This window comes from Augochlora pura, chromosome 6 (assembly GCF_028453695.1).
Source record: "Augochlora pura isolate Apur16 chromosome 6, APUR_v2.2.1, whole genome shotgun sequence".
Taxonomy (NCBI): domain Eukaryota; kingdom Metazoa; phylum Arthropoda; class Insecta; order Hymenoptera; family Halictidae; genus Augochlora; species Augochlora pura.
The window spans coordinates 3,236,824-3,261,511 of NC_135777.1; the positions used below are offsets into that span (position 1 = coordinate 3,236,824).

General features: G+C 44.9%; 3 protein-coding genes across 3 annotated transcripts in view; 1 reads left to right on the top strand and 2 right to left on the bottom strand.

The window, feature by feature from the left end:
• Nucleotides 1-240: 240 nt before the first annotated feature.
• On the top strand, nucleotides 241-2,522 carry Cyp304a1 (Probable cytochrome P450 304a1). The gene is made up of 6 exons (XM_078183303.1): nucleotides 241-331; nucleotides 540-964; nucleotides 1,026-1,295; nucleotides 1,410-1,699; nucleotides 1,772-2,028; nucleotides 2,095-2,522. The coding sequence occupies exons 1-6, from the start codon at nucleotides 241-243 to the stop codon at nucleotides 2,274-2,276; spliced, it is 1,515 nt and encodes a 504-aa protein (XP_078039429.1). The 3' UTR covers nucleotides 2,277-2,522.
• A 110-nt stretch (nucleotides 2,523-2,632) lies between these two features.
• Twr (signal peptidase complex catalytic subunit SEC11 homolog C twr) lies at nucleotides 2,633-5,339 on the bottom strand. The gene is made up of 4 exons (XM_078183304.1): nucleotides 5,180-5,339; nucleotides 4,967-5,076; nucleotides 4,369-4,518; nucleotides 2,633-4,286 (listed from the first exon to the last, which is right to left on the bottom strand). The coding sequence occupies exons 1-4, from the start codon at nucleotides 5,237-5,239 to the stop codon at nucleotides 4,052-4,054; spliced, it is 555 nt and encodes a 184-aa protein (XP_078039430.1). The 5' UTR covers nucleotides 5,240-5,339; the 3' UTR covers nucleotides 2,633-4,051.
• A 1,403-nt stretch (nucleotides 5,340-6,742) lies between these two features.
• Nucleotides 6,743-24,688, bottom strand: part of LOC144470819 (uncharacterized) — a 40,260-nt gene continuing 22,314 nt past the window's right edge. The window contains exons 2-11 of the mRNA XM_078182360.1: nucleotides 21,540-22,191; nucleotides 20,953-21,372; nucleotides 18,948-19,027; nucleotides 17,087-17,321; nucleotides 12,184-12,301; nucleotides 11,429-11,588; nucleotides 11,181-11,337; nucleotides 10,708-11,008; nucleotides 9,514-10,539; nucleotides 6,743-9,210 (exon numbers count right to left, since the gene is read on the bottom strand). Of these exons, the coding sequence (XP_078038486.1) occupies nucleotides 9,686-10,539; nucleotides 10,708-11,008; nucleotides 11,181-11,337; nucleotides 11,429-11,588; nucleotides 12,184-12,301; nucleotides 17,087-17,321; nucleotides 18,948-19,027; nucleotides 20,953-21,255 (2,208 nt within the window). The 5' untranslated portion in view covers nucleotides 21,256-21,372; nucleotides 21,540-22,191 and the 3' untranslated portion in view covers nucleotides 6,743-9,210; nucleotides 9,514-9,685. The remainder of the gene's footprint in view (nucleotides 9,211-9,513; nucleotides 10,540-10,707; nucleotides 11,009-11,180; nucleotides 11,338-11,428; nucleotides 11,589-12,183; nucleotides 12,302-17,086; nucleotides 17,322-18,947; nucleotides 19,028-20,952; nucleotides 21,373-21,539; nucleotides 22,192-24,688) is intronic.

Here is a 24,688-nt window from a genome sequence, read left to right on the forward strand (position 1 = left end):
ATAATATAACATTAAAACTATAATTTGTTACTTATCTAGACATGCTATTATGAGCTAGTTAATCATGACTCCTCATTCGACTTTGTACGCGAAGATACGAATTGAGAGTATAACTTTATCTGCATACACAACTGGATAATCGTAAAAGTCCCTGTACGAATTTTGAGGAGATACAGTCTTTGTCCAGTTCGCGAATAACATGTTGATCGGGATCAGTGTCGATTCAACATTTGCCTGAAAATGTTGCTAATTTTAATTCTCATAATACTGGCAATTATTGGATACAAGTTCTACGAATTTATTACGTGCGTGCCACCGAATGTACCGCCATGTAAGTACAACTAAAAATCGCGAAGCTGTTACTCAATTAATTTGCAAAGTGTTTCAAATAATCAACTCAGCATTAGCATTTCTCCTGGTTGAAATAGCTGACATAGTTTAAATCATTTGTTTCGCGACTATTCTATGGAAAAAAATGATTGAGCTCCGCTATGGTCTGTAAAAAGTGCCGAGATTCTATCCGAATCGTCCGCCAACAGGTCTTCCGCGAGTGCCGTTCTTTGGCTCCTATTGCTTCCTGCTTATGGGTGACTACAAGTACCCTTTCAAGACCCTACGATATTACGTGAAGAAATTGAAATCAAAAGTTTTGACATGCTACATGGGACCATATTGTACCATCGTGGCGAACGACTACAACAGCATCAAAGAAGTCTACACAAGCGATGCCTTAGACGGCAGACCGACCGAAGTTGATATTGTGAAATCTAGAGCCTTCGGAGGGTATTACGGTATCTTCTTCACCGAGGGCTTATTCTGGAAATATCAAAGACGATTCGCCCTTAAGAACATGAGGGACTTCGGATTCGGCAGGCGACAGGAGAAGTACGAGGCAGACATGATGGAGGAGGTGATCCAGTTGATCGATACGCTTAAGAACGGACCCATCAACGACCAGGAAAAGGTGCAACGAGATTCAAAACAGGTCGTTGCTTTTTCTGAAGGTTTAACGAGATGTCTTTTAGACGATCCTGAGGAAGGGAGCCGCTTATTTCAACGACGTTCTGTACCTGTACGCTACGAACAGCATTTGGAACATCATGTTCGGCGAAAGGTTCCACCGTTCGGATTATCATCGAACAAAGGGGCTGTGCAAAAACGCCATGATGTTCCAAAGAGATTCCGACACCACCGGTGGGGCAATTTTCCAGCATAAATTCTTGAAGTACTTTGGGAACATGTTCGGGTTCGCCGGAGCCATAAAGGGACACTATGGCATGGTGGATTTCGTGAAGGTACGTCTTCTGTCGTGCTTGGTGTACGAAAGGGAGGTCTGACTAAGATCAACGTTAGGTCCCGACTTTTCCCCAATAGCTATTGCAATTCTGATAGTGTTGCGATCACTGCAGGAATATTTAGATACGCGGAAGATATTGCACTCAGAGGGCAACGACACAGGGATGGTGGACAGATATCTAACAGAGTTGCAACAGCAGACTGATATATCCAGCTTTTCGGAGAAACAACTGATAATGGTTTTGGTGGACTTTATGTTCCCGGCGCTATCAGCGATGCCCAGCACTCTTACGCAACTTATAAAAACCATGTTGCACTATCCGGAAGTTGCGAAGAAAGTGCAGACGGAGATAGACAGCGTGGTCGGGACCGGCAGAATCGTCAATTGGGATGATAGGAAGAAGTATAACGCTCTCGAAAACGAAAAGTGTCACGTTCTTGTAAATAAGTTTAACTTTGATTCTCTATGCTTCAGCCTACCATACACCGAAGCAACCATAAGAGAGAGTATGCGGTTCGAGACGCTGACGCCTCTCGGCGTATATCACAAGGCCCTAAGGGACACCACCCTCTTTGGCTACGATATCCCGATGAACACATTAGTGATCGCGAACTTGTCAGGTATGAACACGGATCCTGATCTATGGGGCGATCCGGAGAACTTCCGGCCGGAACGGTTCCTCAAGGAAGACGGTCAACTGACCAAGGACTTGACTTTAAACTTTGGGTTCGGTATGTATGGAGAATTAGGCGATTACCGGTGATACCTCGGAAAGGAACAGGTAACTTTGGTTTTAGGGCATCGTGTATGCGCTGGGGAAACTTTCGCGAGGTTTAACATATTCGCGGTGTTCGCTGCGCTGATGCAGAACTTCGATTTTGGATTTATCGAGGGCGAGCCTACGGGATGGGACGATAAATTACCTGGACTGATAGTCTCTCCCAAGGAAACGTGGATTCGAGTAGAGCCACGATGTTGAAGAAATTGCCACTTGGTACAGGAATTTAGCGACAGGATTAACGATTAGTAACTAATATCGTAATCTCAGTTGATTGTGTGGAACGTAGGTAGTAACATTTAATACAGCCACGAGTGCAATGCATGTCGGGACATCGCGGTCGAAAGATAACTACATTTGTAATTACAAATTTACTCACTATAATCGGACGTATAAGAGATAGACATATGTTGTATCTTGTTTTTAGTTGCCGTTGCAGTGACAATAAAGATAGTCTGTCTTAAAATAACTAAATTATACACTATTTTCAAGGAACCGATTGTGTTTTCCTGTTTATCGACTGTATTACGTCAGGTTGAAATGAAAGCGACACGCGCTGGTATGCTATAGATTTATTTGTATAATTCGAGACAGTCAGAGACAGAAAATACATCGCATCGGACTAAACGTACTTAACATAGACAGGTTCTCGGGAGTTTTGCCTACGAGCAAGCACCCATTGTTAAATGCATACTTGCGCTCTAAGAGACGTTATCCTTATTAAAATATTCAGTGACTGTGAAATAAAAATATTATGTACAGATATTACTATGACGGAGAAGAGAGGGAAGATGCTCTTACTCTTATGTGCAGTAAAAAGTAAAAACTTGCGTGCAACCGCGACGGTATCCTGTTAAATGCGGTCCTGCTCGAGGAAGTTGCAATTCCTTATCCCCTAAGTTAATATTCGTACTCGATATTTAATGGCGTGTACGCTTCATAAAATCAAAACTGTTTCGCATCGATTTAATTTCCTGCTAAAATATCGAGTAGAATCTTTAGGATGAAAATATATGATTGCGAGTTCTCGGGATGTGGACGTATCGACATAAGTGCCGACGCAGTTGCATATACACTTTATTGCTGATCTTCCCAAATTTCCCATGTCTTTTATTTCTCTTGTTAAATACAGAGCGTAGATCTTTTGTCAAATATTCAGTGCCATTCAATGTAACCGAGCTATAACCACTATTGCAGTGGTTTTTTTTTCTCAAAATAATTGAACGATGCTAATCGAAAAAGTTTCATTACGCGAGTTGTTCGTGTTATCATTGTTGCGCCGGCAAGAATCATTAACCAGCAATCGCGACAGAAAACAATCTGAAACGTGCGATAACGGATGAAAGATTTGATCGTTATATAGTATAATTTGTTACAAAATTTATTTACAAGTCATTTGCAATAATTTCATATCGTCATAGGAATAAAACTTGAATACTAGAAATTGTTAATTAACAAAACCGTATGCACGTAACGATTCGCTGGAAGGAATGCATTGTAGTAAGTGTAACAAGGAATTGGCTCTGTAAGCTTCACTGTCGGATCTGACAAAAGTATCCGCAAATCTAAAATATCTTCACATTGTACTATTAAACGAGTTTATGAAGTTTGGCAAAACAACAATAGTTATTATCTATAAATAAGATGTTTTGTACATTGAACGTTTGCCAACGGCGGCGCGGGACTTCCTTTTAACGCAATATAAAAGTACTGGAGCTTTACGGACACACGTTACTTCACGGTATCATGGTTGCATAGACACTTGTGCAGAACTGTTTTAAAGTACTAACTTCGTCGCGCACAGAAGGTTCCTTGAGTGGTATGAAATCAACAAGACATAACAGCACATTGTACATAGCTCCGCATATGTGTGTATTTGTATAACCAATTAATTAGCATTTTATTTTACAATGCACTTCTCTTTGTTAGATGTTCAACGGCAGTCTATTTCACAGAATTTCCTATCAGACGCGTGCTTATTCCCTGTGTGCCAAAATATAGATCCCTAAGAATGCTAACACTGCACACTTGAACTTGGGATACTCATTCATGTATATAGTTATCATCCCTACATACGGTAAGAAACCTTTTGCTTTACCAACAACATCTTTGTCGGTCAGCCACAGCTGACCAGCTGCGTACAAACCTCTATCGTCAACAGAGTTATTATCACCTTTTGTCAAAAATTTAATAGTATTGTTTTGGTCACCCCTAAAATTCATGAATTCTCGATCAATGATTAATTTGGATTACATCTAGCCTTACCTATTCTTAGCAACTAGGCAATACTTACTTCTCGTGTAGTTTAAGTATTCTGTGCACAATTGGAATATCCCTACCCTCAACTTTAAAGACAACAATTTCTCCTACTCTGACTGGTTCGTCATGGTAATTGGTTAAAAATAATAAATCCCCCCTGTGAAATGCTGGCTCCATGCTACCGCTATAACATATTCAGGAACAAAATGCAAGTGCTGTTAATTTGTATATAGAATATCAAGAAAAACTTGAACAGATAAAAAAACTTGGGTGGATAGAAGAAGCCCTTTTCAAAGATCAAACTTCACAAGATAACTTAACTACAATATATTAAAAATCAAGTTGTAAAACCAAAACCAATGTAGTAGCATTTAAACACGTAGTAACAACGATACTCAAAACGTATAGAAATAAATAAATCACAGAGTAACTGTAATGAATGTAGTAAAGAAAATTATATCAAGGATATACAAAAATAAATACATAAAATCAGCAGATCAATAGTAATGAAAGAAACACGTAAATAGGCCGATTCAAATTCGATGAAATGGAGATGGAAGACCTTCATTTTTGTTACTTAAAACTATTCGCGCGTAAGATGCGTTTGTAGAATAGGTTATATGTTGAAATACCTGAGAACGACCACGATCGGGCTTTCGGTTCCTGTGACGACCATCAATCCTTTCCACATCATCAATGCAGAGGACACGATCATAGCGAAACTCAGCACTTGATACAGAAACTATAAATAAAAATAGGAAAATCGTTCTTATACTCCATTCAAACGACCATATGTGCTTGCTCGCCGAAGACTTACAACGCTTGGAAATTGAAAATTACTTTACCTGACGTTTATTCATCCTCCTGACATCGTCGAACAAAGACTGCCACGAGGCCATTACCATATTTTCCTAGAAATTACGAGAACCAACTAAACAAAACGGCTTCAAACTACGTTTACGTTTCCCCTTGAACGAAACCGGCAACAACCAGTCGTATACCACGTCACGTAAACAATGAACAAGGAACGTTTGGAACAGGTGAAACTATCGGAACGGTCCGAGTTTCTAGCGATCGAATGGCGGGAGAAATTCAAATGTATTTATATAATAATCACCCGAAATGAATAACACCGTAACAAACAACTATCGTTAATCATCGGTCGATAATTCTAGTTACTTTAGTTCATATTTTCCGTAATCTATCCTCAATTTTTAATAAGATCACAAATTTTATCGCGTAGTACATACATTGGATGGTGGCGCCACCAACATGTTCACGGCCAAACACAAAACTACTGGTTCCGCATTTTGAATCTAACGTTGCGTCGAGCTGGTTGTTGGATGGTGTCTGAGTTCTTTGAAATTTTATTGTGTGTATCTGGTTTACTTGCTCGAGACAAGTATTAATATATGTATAGTTCATTAGGTTTAACTGATCAAAAAGTACCTGCAGTAATGAAGACACGATGAATTAATCGAACGAATAACAACTGTGTCGCAAAACAAAATGACGGAGATCCTGTAACCCTGGTTGCCGACCGGTAAGCCCTCCTCCTTTCCTTTTTCACTTTATAATCCTGTAAATCTTCGTTAAGTATGTCACTTCTATCAACTAATATTGCAAATGAGTCAATTGTTCAATCAAGGAGGCCAATTATAGATAAGTTGTCCGGAGATGGGCGAGACAAGTAGAATTAGACTACAAGGTCGTATCAGCGATAACGCATTTTTAGAAAAAGAGAGTTCGAACTGGAATCTTTGATATATAATTTTGGGACTTCCGGTTGACGGGTGTCTCAAGTTGTTTATTGAAACAATATACATATATCTAAAGAAAGCAAGCAGCCCAACGCCGTTTTGTCAAAGAATTTGGACTTTGTTTTTGAAAGATTTGACTATCGCGTGGAGAAGGCGACACCTTCTGGCGGCAGCCATAATTAATCTCTTAGCTTTTAATCCAGAATATTATAATTCTCTTTTATGGGGTTCTAACAGAGCTTTACATTAATTACCAAAGTAAGTAAGCTATTCGTAAGATCTCTCTCAGCTTTACAAAACTGTTACATTAGCTTTTTCGAGTAATTTAATTTGTAATGATTTTTTGGTCTTGTAAATGGAATATCCAGGAAGCAAAAGTCAGCACTTCTAAGGTTCCATTTCTAAGCCTAAAAAAATATAAAAAATTCAATTGTTCAGAAAAGCGAATATAATAGTTTTGTAGAGATGATAAAGGTCTTTCGAATTGTTTTCTCACTTTGCTAATTAATGCACAAGTCGTTATAAAATAAAAATCCCAACCCGATACGTATCATAATATATTTACAAGATTTATAGAACAATGCTCGAATATTTGTTACGTCGAATCATGCCCGATTTGGATAGTTTCTAGAAAAGAGAATCCGTGGAGCCACTTTAATGTCACTTTATTGACTACAGACATACTTAAACCGAGATACTGTGATCCAACCTATCCGCATCCTCCGTAAAAGTTTTCCCAATATTCATCACACTCAGAACACGTTTTCTCCGCAATGCTACCGGGGTTCGTAACTATAAAACAAATTATAAAGTTCGCAGCACCATATAATCCGCGACGCACAGTCGTCGCGCCGGAAACGCTTAATAATTACAAAGAACAAAGCTCGAGTAATGTCGAGGTACCGCGATGAGTCTAGGAGCTTTTTATCTTTTATCTCTCACATTCGAGTATAGGCAAAGAGGTTCTTGAGCATTTTCTCTCTCCCTCTCTCTCTCTCTCTCTCTCTCGGTCTCTATCATACAAACTCACTCTATCTCTCTTTCTCTCTGGTACATACACGCGCGCGCGCGCAAACGCATACAGCTTTCATTCGCATGGAAATATCGAAGTGGCTACGAATTAACGATACATATATATATATATATATTTATATATTTATATAAATTGCAATTGTTTAGCTTTCTCCGACGAGTTTCAGTTATCCATAAAATGCAGCGAGTGCCGTGACTAATGAACCATACGGTCGATCATTTTATGTCTTTAACAATCACGTAACTCGGCGTCGCCTTCGCTGCATTTTCGTTCAGTGATTTAGCCGTGACGTGCATGGTAAACTCAACAATTATACGATATAACAAATCCCTAACTTAACGGTGCGTTCGAAGTTCCTCGACGCGGCGATTCGTTCGCCCGAGGCCAGTTCGGTTCACAGGTGGCAGCACCTGGTTGTCAACCAGCGTTAAGTACAGGTTGTTCCAGAAAGAAAGACCGACATCGAATCACAAACAGGTTCAAGTACAAAGTAGATTGGAACAGCCTTATATGGCAACATCGGCTACATCCAGCTGGATGTAACGCACTATCCTCACTGGGCATGCCCCATCACAGTGATCTTAACACTTTGAGTGCCAAAATCCGCGCAAACGAACGCTCGTTACAGTGCTTTAATCTTCTCGCAATCTTCGAACCACGACGAATCCCGACTAACAATCCTGGATCTCGTTCGTGTTCGATCTGACTTTTTAAACGATCCTCGGCCAAAGTGTTAGGATCCTGTCGAACAGTTTCGAACGAGACTGGCTCTCGACGACAATTAGAGTACAATACGATAAACTATATGCACGAACTGGTTAACATCTGTGATCAAACACCTTTCCCGACGTAATTGCCGCACTTGTGCGTGAATCATCCGCACGGCGGGCCGTGCAAAACGGAACATAAGCGAGAGACTCAATTTTCCTCTGAAAAGAAAACGTATGAACGCGTAGAACGGCTGAAAAAACTCGCGGGCAAGAAACGATCCACGGATCAGAGGCGACACTGTTCCCTATCGAAACGAGCCGAGCCTATAAGCTCGTCCAGCTCTATCACCTTCGTGGCACAGACATCGTGCGATTCTCCTTCGTATCAAAATTCAGACTCTCAAATGAAAGCACACAGAAGCGAACAGTCGCTGCGCGATTATCGAAGCCGCGTTGTTGATCGCGGTCTGCGACGGCGATCTACGGTTTCGACGAACACACGCGCCACGTCGACTCTAGTCTCCATGAAAAAGGGGTATGTCTCGATATCCTACGATCGATTACGGCAGGCACGGACGACGATTATCGTCTATTACGAAACTCATCGTCGCGCGCGGCTGTTTACGGATTCGTCGCCGAGCGAGAATGGCTGGTAGCTATAGCCGCGTACAGAAATCCTAAAAAGTCAAGTGACACTGGTTACGAGGGGTTTAGCCTGAGTCGCGTTTAGGTTGACTAGAATTCGTTCGCCTCCCGTTTCGACCTCGGCGTCCTCCCGTCGGTCCTCTTACGAATTACCAGAGAGCTACGGATTAGAAAAAGCTTAGGAAATGGAACTCCGTGCGATCCATGGATGGACAACTGCATGATCGTAAGCGACACTGATCTAGGGCGCAGCAAGCACAGCTGGTGTCATCAGTCACGTGTAAAAAAACGTCCCCGAGCCCGGGGACCGCGCGATCGAGGCGTCTAACGTATCTAATCGCTTTTAATTCCCGGATGACCGTGAGCAGCGGTGTTCCCCGCGGCTGGTCCTCGGGACCGATCGGTGTGTCTCCTTTTGCGACTAGTCTAGCCGGATGCTTGGAACAGAACCGATGAGCGTTTCGTTTGTCCCCGACAGGGTCGTAGGACTATGTACAAACGAATCGAGGTGGCGCCTAGTGCTAATTGTAAGACACAATGTTATCATGCGTGTGACGCGTCCCGTGTGGCTCAACGACGCCCGCTGCTGATGCCTTCAATCAGGTGTTGGTCGACAGAAACGTGGTTGGTCTTTATTCCTTGATGCGATCAGCAGCTGTCCCCAAGTTTCATGCAACCTTCTTCTTACTTGTCTTCTTGCTGCGGGGCAGGGTAGCGAAGCTGGTTATCTGCAAGCAAACAGACCGTCTCATTTACGCGTCCTCTTATCAGTTATTCAGGGAAACAATCCTCAAAGAAAACATGGTCCCTCGGACTCTAACGTCTTCGGTCCTCCGCGAAGCAAAGAAAAACCTTAATCGATACTCGTTTCGCTCAATCTCAGTCATCCTCTCGGAAGCAACAGTTAATCGTTATCTCAACAATTATCATCCCTCGATTAGTCGACCAAACCGGCATGCAAAACGGATCACTCGCTAGATAATTAGTGACTAAGGCAAGTTAGAAAACCACTCTAGAAACCATTTTCATACGATCTGAACGTGTTAATCCGTTTCTTCTCCCAGACTTGCCAGTGTTTTAAACAATGGGGTGGACGGGGCGGGGGTAGGCTACAGGGGGGGTTGAGTTTAGTATGCCGTCAACAAAAAAAACCAGCCAATGAGACCCGTCTAACTGCGATCATTTACGTTTTCCTCCAGACTCTCAGTAGATGTCTGACTCGAGTTTCTTGCCGGCTTTCGGCGACTGAGACATCTCTCTGATATCCTGAGCAGTCGCCTTTGGCTTCTCTTTGGTCTCAGCCGGCGTCGCGTCCGCTAGGACATAGGTGTCCGAGCTGACCGAGGTGTCGTTCTCGCTCTTGTCATCGGTGTTAGTGTCCTGACTAGAGATCGACTGCTTGGGCGATAGTTCTATGATCGTTTCCTGGGGCTCGATGCTCACGGACCTGGACTCGGCCGTGCTGATGTCCGAGGCGGAGTCTTCGGACTTCAAGGAGCCTCTGTGCTCCCTGTGAAAGGCGCTGTGGAAGATGTTCTTCGGGATCGTCAGCAGTTTCGAGAAGCCTTCTTTGGTCCTCTGTCTCTTGGACTTTTTTCCTTTAGACTTCTCGTGAGCGATAAAGACGTCCTTCGTCTGGTCGGTCGTCGAGAACGTCTTCACGGTGCCGGTCTTGATCACCAGCGTCGCCTTCAACGCGTTCTGAGAGTCAGTTTCGTCCAGATCTTCCTCGCTTAGAGGAGCCCTCGGCGCTGGCTTCTTGTGGTACTTGCCAGCTCGGCTAGAATTCTCCTCCGCACCGTCGACTTTGTTCGACAGTTCAATCTCTTTCGTCTCAGTGTCTTTGACCTCGCTGGGGTCATTCTTCTCCGAGCTTTCGTTAGTATCTACGTGCTCCACTGGTTGGGGCAATGAATCAGCGATGCTAGCGTTACTACCTTTCTGTTTGTCCTGCGTGTAAACAATGTTGTTGACAGCCTTGTGAGCCTCGCTCAACAGCTGCTTCAGCTCGTCGAACTTCGTCTGGCAGAGTTCGTCGGTTAGCGTGCGCTCCGTTTCTCCTCCGGCTTCTTCTTCGGGGACAGTGGATCTCGTCGCCTCTTCTACCATGACTACCTGATCAGCTGGCGTTTCTGCCACTTTGACCACCTGATCGCTCGGTGTTTCCTTATCTTTCACTTCTTGTATCGTTGCCGCGGTTTCCGGGACGATCTCTGTCTCTATACTATGAATGATCTGAACCTCGGCGGTCGAAACAGAGCCCGAAGGTTCCTGAATAGGTTCCTTCGGCTCTGCATCGATCACCGGCGGTTCTGAGCCTGATTGACTGGTGTTTTCGATCGGGCCGTCGTTACCTGCGACAGAGGGTCCACGATCGAGCCTGACATAATCGGCAACATTACTCTTTTGCGACAGCATGAGCAAGATCTCGAGAGCTTGCTCGGGGGTGACGTGACTCAAAGGTGTCGGAAGTGAGATGTTTATGGAGGGAGGGAGATCGTTGCTGTCGGAATCCTCGTCGGCCTCCTTCAAATACCAAAAATGATCTGATTACAACGAAACGGATGGACCGCCGCGGTCTCGAAGTTTGACAATCGAAAGACGACCGAGGCTGAACCGACGTCGTCCAACGAACTCCAACGCGGTCGTCGTCGGTTCAGCCTTGGCCCATATCAACGGTCCCGCTGCTATCGAGTACCTCTTGCGTCTTCTTCGTGGTAGAGCGAGGTTTTGCGCGTGTCCTTGCTCCGACGCTCGATGTCCGCACCAACGAGTCACCCTGGGACGAACGGGTCGACTGCAGGGCCTCTCCGCTGCTGTATCCGCTGGATATGTCGTCCGAGGATCTTATGTTGCTGAAATTCAAAACACAAGATTAGGGATTTCGTAGAAATCGTCGACCGGCTCGCGAAACGAAAATTAGCGTGGATTAAACGAGATACAAACGTTAAGCTGGATGTGGGCTCCCTGGACGTCGGCTCTTTGGCGTTCATGCATTTATACAGGTCCACTTCGGAGAAGTACATCTCCACCCGATTGCTACTCGACTGTGTCCGACGAGGGCTGTAACCTCTCCTCCCAACGTGCTCTCTTCGACGAGGTTCCACTGGAATTAATAGCAAATCGTCAGCAAACATTGGTTCGGTTATCGGTTCGATGATGGAACCGATGGCTCCCGGACTTCCATAACGCTGGCTAGAGAGTCTCCCAGAAGTCTCGCGAAAGAGTTACGCGAGACGGGCGGAATAGCTTCTTAAAAAATAAAGAGGTCGACCAGCGTGGTTCAATCGTTTTCGCGATCTCGCGTAAGATCCGTGACGCAACGTCCATGTTGGAAGCGTAGGAAAACTTTCTGGCGAACGCAATAGATAAAGTGGTGTAGAATATCGAATACGGCTACTCAGGGCGTGAATCGACTAGAGTGTTAGGTCGGACGAGAAACGAGTACGGGAAAGTGGTCGATCATGAATGGAGAATCTATCGTTGCCTAAGTAAGAGTCCTGAGTCTTCCAAGGATTAACGACGATTCGAACTAAACGGGTTTGACCAGGGAACGAGGACTACGTCGAAGGGGTGCTCCTTCTGGCTCGTTTCGTGGATTTCCGACGGGCACGCGTCGCCGGACAGATTTATCGGAATCGTTTAGGTGGAGCTAACTAAAAATTCACGCGAACAGAGACGGTCTAGAATCGGCGGACAACCTGCGATGTCCGTCTCGTCGTGCAAGTGCGACGTGTTTCTATTCTCGTCCTCCTTCTCGCCGGTCAGGTCGCTCAGGCTGTAGCTCTTCTTTAAATGCTGCACCAGTCCGCCGCCGCCCTGAAAGACCAATTTTCGGTTGTTTCAGCGAGGCCGGCAGAAAGTCCGCGGGCTCTTAGTGTGGTTAAAGCGTCAGTGCAAAGAAAGAAAGAGAGAGAAAGTAGTCTAGATCGGAACTCAAAGAAATCGATCGACCGAGAGATCGAGCGAGACGTAAAGGGTATCAAAAAGATAGAGTAAAAATCAAGAGAGAAAAAAAAAGAACGGTAACGTCTTACCAAAATACTCGGAAAAATAGTGAAGTGTTAATGTGTTATCTCGCCGTGACCAGATCTACGGGACCGTCGTGCGTCTCTAGCGATCGATCTAGGCCGGGCTTTCAGTCCGTCGCCTATCCGGATGCGTTTCTTTTCTAGCTTGCATTCTGGCACGGGTTAACGGCAAGCGTGCTCGCGTGATCCAGGCGAAGCGGGTTCTCTCGTTGATCAACTGGCCCGACTCGTTCGTGTGGCCGCGAGAGGAATACGTTAATGTCTCGTTGAATGTCGCTGGGTAGAATTGAAGGCGTACTTTAAGCGTGGACAAGACACGATTCTGTGAGCCTCGCGGCTCGCCTTTACAGTTGGCGATATCTTGTAAAAGAAAGAGAGGGGGAGAGGGAGAACGAAACTGTAATTCTAGAATAAAAAGGATGACTTAACTTCTTCATTTCTAATTGTTTGTATAGAAAAATATTTTTAATACGTTGGTCAGATTCTTCGAATTAAAATGACAACTTATTTTCTTTATGAAAAAATATTTGTCCAAAACAAAGAATTTAGTATTAAAACGACAAATTTGAACGAATTATGTTATTCTATTATGACTCCGTCGAACCTCAGCAACGGCGAAGCGAGAGAAACCGTAGATTACAGTGGCGTAGCACAAGTACTGCGACAATTCACGGTAGAGCAAAAGTCGCGACATTCAGCGAGACGTTACCACCGCGAGCGACTCTTTCCCAGCCGGGTAGAGGGTGTAGCACACGTCGACGGTGTAGAGTACTCTTTTAATTTAGTCTTGTAATCTTTTGTCAATCAGTTGAATGCGTTTATTCGTGAAAAAAAATGAAACGATCAAACATACCATATATCGTTGCGTAAAATCTTTGGGATCGGGTATAAAAAGTCTTACTCTCTAATGTGCGCACCGATCTTCGATCTCCCTGGGGTCGCAGGGAATCCACGGAGACCGTCGTTGACGTACCAGTAACGAGAAGAACCGTCGACGAATAAACTCCAAATAAAATCGAAAGGAATCGTAGAACGTGTACGTCGTGGAAAAAAGAAAACAAAATAAACGAGAACCAGACTTGCATGTTGCTTTCCGCATTACTTTTACATCAACGGACGATTTCATCAGTCTTGCACACTGTCGCTCGGCTCTGTCACTCACAAAACGCTCCCTCGAACCATCCCGGCTAACATAGTTAAAGATCGTTTATTACAAAACATTAGTCTTATCTTAATCGCCTCAACGGAGAGTTACACACAGGGTTTTGTAAAACGCGATACAAAATTCTCGTCGATCCGTAGAAGTTAGGTTCAACGCGTATCACACACCCTCGGCAACTATCACATAGTATGCACCTACGCGAGTGCGTCGTTCGAGAAAGGTGCGAGCTGACGGCGACCGTTCCAAGAGATTCGACCACCGAAAATCACGCGGCGACCGTCAGGTCGCCCAAGGCACCGAGTCAACCGAATCACGGAGCTCATATATCACGGACCCGCGCGGCGTGTCGCGCGAGAACACCTTAAACCGAATCAAAAAACCTACATGATACAGCATAACAACCGCAGACAAACACACAGCTCGAAAACGTTCGGCTAAGGCCGGCCCAGCTCGCGCGCCGAGTATCACTGTCTCAGGACTCCCTGCTAATAACCCCATACGATCCTTTGGAAAGAGGGTTTCGGCGGCGAACTGGGTCGGCTGAAAGTTATAATTTAAACGGAGTCGATAAAATGGTAACACGTAAAATTCGATGATAACAAGAAATTTCGGAGGACGCGAAGGCCTCGATCCTCGCTTGATACATCGTCCGAGGTCACGCTGGCTTCGCGGATCGGCGAGTTACCGGCCGAGCAGAGAGACAGGCTGCAACGATTTTCCAAGGGGTCGGTGGAGCCCTCAGAAGTGCATGTAAGCCAATATCCATCTCGGCCGAAATTAGACTTTCGGAATTCCCGGTGGCGAGCCGCGTGCTCTCGCGACGCGTACACGCGCAGCGTGATCTCGGAGCGCCGGTTCACGTCGGTTTATTGGCCCCGGGGCTCGCCCGAAATTTTCCTCGATTCCGGCGAAAAACGGGGCCGTGACCGAGCACCACGTTAACTAGCGACTCCTCTTTGCTTCGCTTGTTTCGTTACAAACTCCTTCGTCGACCGTGTCACTGTCGAAGAAGCTGCCTAAACACCGAACCGAGTCGACGCGAGTCAACGCGGATTACAAAGGTTTCGAAACTAGTCAAGCCACTCCACCACAACAGCTGCATTAAAGGGTTTAGGCGAATTCTCCCGTCTCGAGTGCGATTAAAAATCCCGCGAGCATCGATTCGATGCGTGGATCATTTGTTTCGCTCGCCTCCAACATTTATCCATTCCTTTCGCGAAGTAATATTTGTGTGTCGCGTGAAACCGAGATTAATTCGCGTTCTTTGTTGCAGAGACGGGAAACAGTGTCGTAATTGTAGCGCCGAGAGAACTATTCGCCTGTACTCGACCGTCCCGGTCTCCTTTTCGACCATGAATATATCCTTATTGGTTGCGCTCTCCGGTGCATTAGCTATGCTTAAGCGGCACGTTCTTTCGTATCCAGGTCGAATGGATGACGTATTGGATCGTGCTGGTCACGTCCGCGTACACCTCCACCGACGTCTTCTTTAGCTTCTGGTGAGACATTTATAGTCGGCACGCTTTATTGCTCGTGCCTCATCAAACGGATTCCGCCCGGAAAAGGAGCCGAGTAATTCGATTGAAAAAGAAATTACCATCAGCGATTACCAGCGCGATGAAATTGACAGAAAAGGGCGTGTCATGGAGCCAAATGAAAATCGTTGGAGTGGCTTGACCAATTTCGAAACCTCTGTAATCCGCGTTGACTGGCGTCGATTCGGCTCGGTGTCCGCATCAAGGGGCGCGCACCTGACAAACTCTGCCGAGGATCAAGCGCGTTGCTCGCCGACGAGGGGAGCGTCCCTAAATGCGTCGGGCTCGTCGTCGCTGTACTTGGCGAGGTCGACGGTGTTCATACGGCTCCTCGATCTGAGTCTCCTGGCAGCTCCTCTGGCAGTCTTCTTCGCGACGCGGCCCCGGGACTTCTTCGACGGCACCTTGAAGTACTCCTCGTCGTCGCTGACGGACGTCTCCTGCGACTTCTCCACCAGCATCGTCGCCTCCTCCGCGGGGTCGAAGTCCTCGTAGCTAGCGCTGAGGCGAAGTTGTCCCAAGGACGGTCCCGTCGGCATCGTCGCGATCGTCGCGATCGTCCCGTCCGTTTCCAGCTCCGTCGTGGGAGTCGTCGTTGACGGATACTTGGCTAAGCTAGAAATCGCCGAGTCTGATTGGCTGCCAGGGAGTACATAATTCGGGTCTGCCTTTTCGATCAGCTGACCCGCGTCGTGACACGGATGAATATTTATTGTTGTTGTAGTTGGTGGTGGTCGTGGTGGTGGTTGGTCGGATATAAAGATTTGAACAACAATTTGTTTTGTTGATTGCGATCGCAGATGGTAGATTGGTCGGGCACCATGCCAAACACAGGCACAAAAATGTTTACACGCGCAGAGACAACGATGTTACGACGATGCTTTTGTTAAGGGGGTTTGGGGGGGTGTTCGATTGATGGTTTGTCAGTTTGTTGGACGATGTTGTGTGATGATGAGACGGTGATCGGCGTTCGTGGTAGTTTGTTTGATTAGAGGCGGTGCGGCGTGCAGGATAGGCGTGCGGGACAACGAAAACATAAAACCGAGAAAAACAGCGAAGATTAGCTGCAGGCTCTCTTAAGCGTGGCTGTTGAAGCGAGTTAGGGTACCGAGCGGTGGATGCCGCTCGTCTCGAGCCGAAACCGTGTCCGAAGACACATTGCACACCGAGCAGCATAACTATGAGCATCATTCCCGTTTTTGAGTTTCTCGGACTACTAAATGGAATATAGAAAAAAAATGTAAAAAACAGTTCTGATTTTCAGTTGTATTATCGTAGCACCATCAGTTCAACCCTTTATACTCGAGAGACGATTCTAACACACCATTGTTTCATTAGGTTTTAAAATAATTTTCAAATTATCTAAATATATTTAAATAGGTGTTAATCGTGCTATATGTGACACGAAACCCATCGAGAGTATGTCAAATCCCATTTTTCAAGTCAAAACAGAAATAAGTGGATCTACAAATTATTAACGCATATAATTGTATCTTTAATGGTATGGTGCTATAATTGGCAACAATAAAAAGTCAGTTTAAATGGTTCTTTGTATCGACAGAAAATTACAATAAAATTTGTCTGATGTTCATTATGTATCACAAGCTTTCACCTTATGTATGTTATCGCATATATTATCATGTATGTCATCTTCTATATCATCATATACATCAACATATATATCATTATACGTTACCACTAAAAAGTCCGAAATATTCAAAACCGGGATTGTTGCCATAATCACACACCTCGGTATAGATCCCATCGTACTCAGATTAGTGTCTCGTTCGAGACAGCCTGGTCCAGGCACGAATACGACCGTCGTCCACCGTTACAGCGTGGATCGAATCGATCGGGGCCCAGGTGGCCGACTTACCTTAATAGCAGTCTGCATGAGCACCGTGGTGGCATAGTTGACACCCTTCGAGCCCAGGTTCAGGACAGCGCTGTAACCCTGTTCCGTAACGCGCTGCAGGGTCTCGTCGATCTCAGCTTCGCGGCGGATCAAAGCCGGGTGAACGAAGCGGCGATAGAGGATGCTGGAACCTTTGGTGGCCGGGCTCAGCAGCCAGATCACCAGGATAGTCTTAATTTCATAGTAAAAGGGGAACCTAGATCGGACACAGCGAAAATGCAATCTGTATTGGCTCTCCTCTGGGAGGCTCTATTACTATGTCGAGCCACGGACAGTCTGTCCCAAAAGTCGCAACAGTTTTCGCGAGCTGCTACGTTGGAACAGACCGCGATACAGGCACCTGTACCAAAATCTACAACGCGCGTGTATTTCGATGATATCTTCGGAACGAGAATCGAAAAATGAAAACACGGAAATACCGGCACGTTGTCGCACTGTCCTATAAAAATGTCGGATACGTACATCGGTATTCGTCGGTAATTCCTTCGGTTTCACGACTCCGTTATAATTTCCCAGCTGTTTCCACATTTAGAACCGCTATTATCCCGCTACTACAGATGTTACGTCAGAACGCAATTGCTATCGTGTTGAAGTCGGAGTAATTACCAGCTTAGGCAATATATAGACCGCAGATTTTGTGCGCATATGGGAGAAATGGATAATAAAAATATAAAATATAGAATATATTAAAACAACTTGATATTGTTTACGTATCACTTTTAACTTGCTTACATTATTACCGAAACGAAGGAGATTCTACTTCACTGCTTCTTATTGCAATTATCTAAGGTAATTTTTACTTTCAATAAAAATGTTTAGTAATATGCGCCAGTACTATGTTTACGAATGGGAAAGGCGCGTTAATTCCGGTAAAATTTTGTTACCGCAGAGTCGGTATCAAGATCGTACCGATCTCAAATGCCCGCGCAGCGCAAAGTGCTCGTTGCGCCGAACCAGAGAGGCCTCGATGAGATCTCGCCGGTCAGGCGTGACGCATCCGCGAGTCATCGAACAGTGAAAAAGAAGCAGGAGCAAAGGGAAAAATCGCGGGGTGGACGAGGAGGAGCGGGAAGGTGGGGGCGAGGAAAACGAGAGGGTACATGGGGAGGCCAGAAATACACGGGGCCTCTCCTTTTCGGCTGTAATCCGAGTATGAAGGGAGAGATCTGGCACAGCGGGGAAGCAAACACTAGAAACAGAGACGGAAGGCAAGCAAGACGGGCCACGGTGGAGCCCTCAGAAGTGCATGTAAGCCAATATCCATCTCGGCCGAAATTAGACTTTCGGAATTCCCGGTGGCGAGCCGCGTGCTCTCGCGGCGCGTGCTCGCGCAGCGTGATCACGGAGCGCCGGTTCACGTCGGTTTATTGGCCCCGGGGCTCGCCCGAAATTTTCCCCGCTTCCGGCGAAAAACGAGGCCGTGACCGAGCGCCGCGCTAACTCGCGACTCCTCTTTGTTTCGCTTGTTTCGTTTCGAACTCCTTCATCAACCGTGTCACTGCCGAAAAAGTTGCCTAAACACCGAGCCGAAACAACGCGAATCGACGCGAGTCGACGCGGATTGCAGAGGTTTCGAAATTAGTCGAGCCACTCCACCGATTTTCATTCGACTCTACGACACGCCCTTTCCTGTCAATTCGATCGCACGGTCGATACGCGTCCGACTATGAAATCGCCGATGGTAATTTCTTTCTCTATCGAATTACTCGGCCCCGTTCCCATCGGCGATGCGACTCGAAAGGACGCGGCGTTCGCGCGTTTCCCGACGGAATCCGTCCGATCGGGCGCGAGCAATAAAGCGTGCGGACTATAAATGTCTCACCAGAAGCTAAAGAAGACGTCGGTGAAGGTTTCCGCGGACGTGAACAGCGCGAACACGATCCAGTACATCATCCATTTGACCTGGAAACGAAAGAACGTGCCGCTTAAACATAGCTAATGCACCGGAGAGGGCAACCAATAAGGACATATTCATGGTCGAAAAGGAGACCGGGGGACGGTCGAGTACAGGCGAATAGACCTCTCGGCGCCACAATTACGACACCGTTTCCCGTCTCTGCAACGGAGAACGCGAATTAATCTCGGTTTCACGCGACACACAAATATTACTCCGCGAAAGGAATGGATAAATGCCGGAGGCGAGCGAAACAAATGATCCACGCATCGAATCGGTGTTCGCGAGATTTTGAATCGCACTCGAGATGGGAGAATTCGCCTGAACCCTTTAATGCGACTGTTATCACCGGGCATCGATCCTTCGTTTTTACTCGCTCAACACTTTACCGACCGGTCATTCCACCGTAAATATTTCTGTTATTATAGGGTAATTAAATGTGCTGATATTTTCATATTTTCGTAGCATTAGCATTATCATAGAATATTCCTTTGATCTATTTTATTCGTTTTATTTTTATTTATTTCACCGCGAAAGGTATCTCACCGCAAGCTGCTATATTATTCCATCACATTTTAAAGATTTTACTTTTAAATATTATAGTGTTTGTATCGTAATATTATATATAATATTTAAAGGAATATATTTAATATATTATGTCCTTAAGTATTATAATATAAATATTATAATATTTAATATACGATATAGTAATATGGGAGCTTAGAGTAGTACAATCCAACACAATTTACCTCGATGATAGACAACAACTTATTGATTACTAAAAAATCCGATTCGCGGGCTACCGGTCGGGGTAAAAGGTCGATTTATAGGTTGCAGGTCGGTAAAGTGTTAATATTGGATAGATCCGAGAACAACGGAGTTGACAACAAGGAATTGCCTCGACCAAGATGCTATCGACAGGCTGACTCGAGCTCGCTTGTTCTCGGAACGTGCTGGAGCCGGTCTCGTCGATTATGATCGTGGCTTTCGTAGCTCGTTGTTGCGCTGTTATCACTACAGGGTGCCCCAACAGTCACTCGCAATAGGAAAGTGAGAAGTTCCCGAGGCCAAACAACTTTTTCATTAGCGCAAATTCAATCCGCGACTTTGTTTCAGAGTTATTAAAGAAAAACTGTGATCAATGAGAGACGAGATTTATTTTTTTCGTTAATAACTCGTTAACGACGTCTCGGAGAAAATTTTTGCGAAGGGAAAAAGTTGCTTAGAAAGACCCCGGGAAACGTTCATTTTCGACTGTGAACGATTTTTGGAACACCCTGTAGACTGCAGACGCGCGCGTTCCACAGAACACTTGAAATCTTTTAAACTTCTTCAAATTCAGAATCGAATATTCACGTTTTTAGTAAAAGAATCAGGGATTCGAAAGTTCTGACACCGACTTACAGTGACTCCCATTAATATTCGGACATTTTTAAAAACGTAATAACTCTCTTAGAACTGGACTAAACAACTTTATTTAAACGATAAAGAAACCAGTATACTACACGATTACTGGAATGCTATTTCTAAATCTTGCTGTTGCTTAAAATGACAGAAGAATATTCTAAAATTACGACTACTGTAATTACACAGGAAATAAAAATCAGTCGAACACTACAAAATCCCTCAGGGATACTAAAAGCAACCTCATTAAATGAAAAGAACAGAAAATAAAAAGACCAAATTAGGTAAATTATTTTCCACGATAAAAATCCTTCAAGAGTATAATGCAAGTCACTGTAGCTTGTAACAGTTACGAGACGTTTCCGTTTCCCCTAGAACTGTTTGGAGAACCGCAACCGTCGTCGTAACTGTTCCGAAGCACCGGCAACAATTCCTCCAAAAAGCCGTAATCAGACGAAATGGAAACAGCTGCGGCCGCGTTAGCCTCCGCTAATCCAGACGTCGGCGGCGCAAGGTGTCGCATACTCACGTATTCCTTGACATTCTTCGTTCTGACCGCCTTGTAGGACGCGTAGGCCGGGTACAGATTGCCGAAAACTAATCTGAAAATCGGATAGAGTAGAATGCGGGTGATCGTTCTCGGTAGAACGAAAACCATCACCGCGACCAGAACTCCAAGGCCACCCAGGGACACTCTCTTCGGCATTTGGTCCGCGCAGTATTTAACGCAAGCGATAAAACATTGGCCGAACAATCGGGGGACCTTTTTACCGAGCATCCGGACGAGCGGGTCTTCCACGAGACTACCCGGCCGAGGCTTTTCGGTTTCCATTCCTTCGCGGTCCCGGAAAACCTTCTCTCTCCCTTACAAATCCGCTGGCCGGGTCGCAAATCGCTCTACCACCGTTGCTCTTTCTGACACGCGTCGGTTCGATCCCGACGCATCCAACTGTAACATCGAAGCGCAAGGTAATGCTTGAGACAAGAAACAAACAGCAGCGAAAATATTCGGAGGAGAAGTGGAAGAAGAAGAAGAAGAAGAAGAAGAACAAGTAGAAGAAGAAGAAGACGGAGACAACGAGCTGTTCGGACGAGCGCGACCGCGAGAACGCTTACAGAGCCAGCGAGCGGGTCCTCGATCGGCGGATAATGGAATCGGATCGAATCGTCACGGGGAATCGCAGTCGTGGCTCGTCGGGGACCGCATCGGCCGATCTTTAATCAACTGGCAGGAGGACTCCGCGCTGGGGAACGCTTTCATCGTCGGGCCCAGCGCTGCTGCCGCTGCTGCTGCTGCCGCTGATTCTGTCCTCGCGACGAATCGTCCCGTGGGCGTGGAACCCGAGACAATTACGCCGCGAGCCGTCAATTTATCGCGCCGATCGGCACTGTCAAACAGCTGGACCGGCCGCACTCGGCTCGCTGACACGGGCAGGCTGCAGAACCTCGCGACGCACTTGTTGCATCCTCCGACGTTCACATCCTCGAACTCGAAACGACCCGGTCCGGTCTAAGCTGGCACTGCGTCCGCCGACGCGGATTCAACCGACCGTTCTGCTCGCGGATCCCTCCAGTTAAAGACTAAATGCGCAGCGTTTCTGCCAGCACGGTCTACGCTGCACCGCCGTTCGGTCCACCGGTCTCTATTTTAGCGCCTTAAGCCGCCACCGTGCCGCCTGACACGAGGATACACACACTGGAAACATCGCTGGTCGATGAACCAGATGGGCTTGGTCCGTCGACTAAAGCCTCGTGCACACTTCGCGATCTAGATGCATCGAATACGATCGGAGATTTTCGATTTTAAAAATTCATTCAAAATTTCCACAGCCCATTCAACGCAACCCGAGGTATCGCAAGAGGGTTGATACACACGTTTTATCGATTCCTTATCACCTGATGCAACGCGCAATATTATCGTCGTTTCGTACACTGATTGCAGAGCTGTTTAGAGAACGCCATGTACTCGAATATCGGAACATCGAGATTGTCGATCGGAACATCGAGATTGTTGATCAGAACATGGAGATTATCGATCGAAACATCGAGATTGTTAATCGGAACATTGATAAGCAGGATCCTACCAACCCTTGCGTCACGATCAAGATAAGTGAACTACTTCGATACACCGTCTAGTAGACTCAGCCATGTCCTCGATGCGCGCAAGGAGGATTTAAAAGGCCAGGCTTTTAACCCACCATATGGGAATCCGAGAATAGCTTACACCGCTTAACACGTTCGCGATCGCGAATGATGTAGCATTCGTTTTCATTATAATGCGAAATGACTCGAATGCTATTACATTTAAATTGATTAGCCACATTGTCATGCATTCAGTGGTATATAGGGTTTATTTTTTTAGATTCTTATGCACTTTAATTTGATCAACGTGAATGATATATTTACTATTATTATTCTGTGTACAATACTATTAAATAATATAACTATTAACTCTTTACACTCGAAACCATTTTAACTGGGAAATAATTTTCCTGCCTCGTAGTATTTCCATTTTATGTAACGAAAAGCACTTTTATACATACGAAATTGATTTTTATGAATCATAGCGATAGTTTTATTATTTAATAAACTTTTGAATCTAAACTGTCTTCTTATTATCTTGAGATATGATAGACTAGTTTTAGTAGTGCTACGGAGTCACCGGTCAAGTGCAAAGGGTTAAGATACTATTTAAATGCTATATAGACTCCTGTTAAAGTTATTGCAATTATTAAAGTTATTCGGAGCACTCATACAAAGCGTTATTAATCAAAACATCGATGTGATGTAATACATATAATATATAATATAAACATAATATAATAATAAATCACCTGTCTGTTTCCGTAGCTCATTGGTCCGTTTACTATTACGGACGTGTTAAGACGCAATCGTACGCCGCCGATCGGAATCAGTCGTATCAAATTAATAAATCGCCGGGCATAGTCCTTGTCACCGATTCGACGAAATAACGTTTTCGCTGAATGTTTTGTTTAAGTCACCAAGATGTAACCGAGATGTGCAAAAGCGACGTTCTCCTCGGAACGAGGAACGGAAAACGACTAATCAGCGGGAAGCTCGACCCGCGTACTCGGATCTCGCGGCGGGGAATCACGCGAAACTATAGTCGATTGCGCTTCGCAGGTAATTCGATGATTATCACCAATGTCGGTGACGGATTGCTTAACAGGGCGTCCTTTGTTCGCCGATTCGTTGATGTTATTCGCGCGCTAACGAGCATCGCGGTCACGACTTTTTGCGCTTCCCGGGGAATCCAATTTCGTCTGGCGCCGTAAAGTAATATCTCGAGATCGCGATCGACGTCGTCTGTTTTCTTGAAATCCGAGGCAGAGAAATTATCGAATAAACAAGTTCGAGGGAGAAATTGAATATTGGTACGCTAGTAGAAAAAGAAGGAGACCGGTCATTGCCAATGTTTGTCTATTATTTCTGAATTTTTAATTAATGCTTTCACGGTTGTGCCGAGGGGCGTGAAAGATTTCACGGAGTTAAAGTACTTTGTTTAATTAAATGGGAATTTTTAGACAGAGTTATATGATATCAGTGGAGTTTCTATATTTCGCCATCAAATTACTTCATTTGATCCTTTGTATTATAATAATGCTTCGACGATTTGTGACGACGGTATTATACGTACTTAGTAGATTATGTATGAAATTACGTATGAACGTCATCCATACTTAGTAGATTATATATGAAATTTTATGCAGGAAATTTCAATTTAGAAGAAATAAATATCATTCATATTTAGTAAATTATGTATGAAAATGATTTCTTTTAAATTGAAAAGCTTGATATCGAGGTCTAAGAACGAAATTAAATGAAGACATACAAGAGAACGTTGTGCCATGGAAATGATTAAAGATGAAGAAATACTGATCGATATAACTGAGAAATAAGTCGTAGTGCACTACGCTAATAGTATTTCGGTTGATAATAATAAAGTTTCTGTTAAAGAAACGAATCTCTATCAAATTCTTGTCGATCTTGACAAGGGACAGTGTTACTAATACATTGTTTAGTACACACGAATGACATCTATGATATTTTGGAAGGTGAACATGCGTATAAGAGTCAGTTTCTTATTATCATTGTGCAAAAAGCGTAGTTCTCATGGCTTCGAAAATATTGTTTTACGAGTTCAATAATCTTTCTTCGTTTAAAGAAACCAGCCACTGAAAGTTGTCGATTATTGGTTGAAGTTTTGATTGTTACTAAATCAATTATCACTACCTTTGTTTATT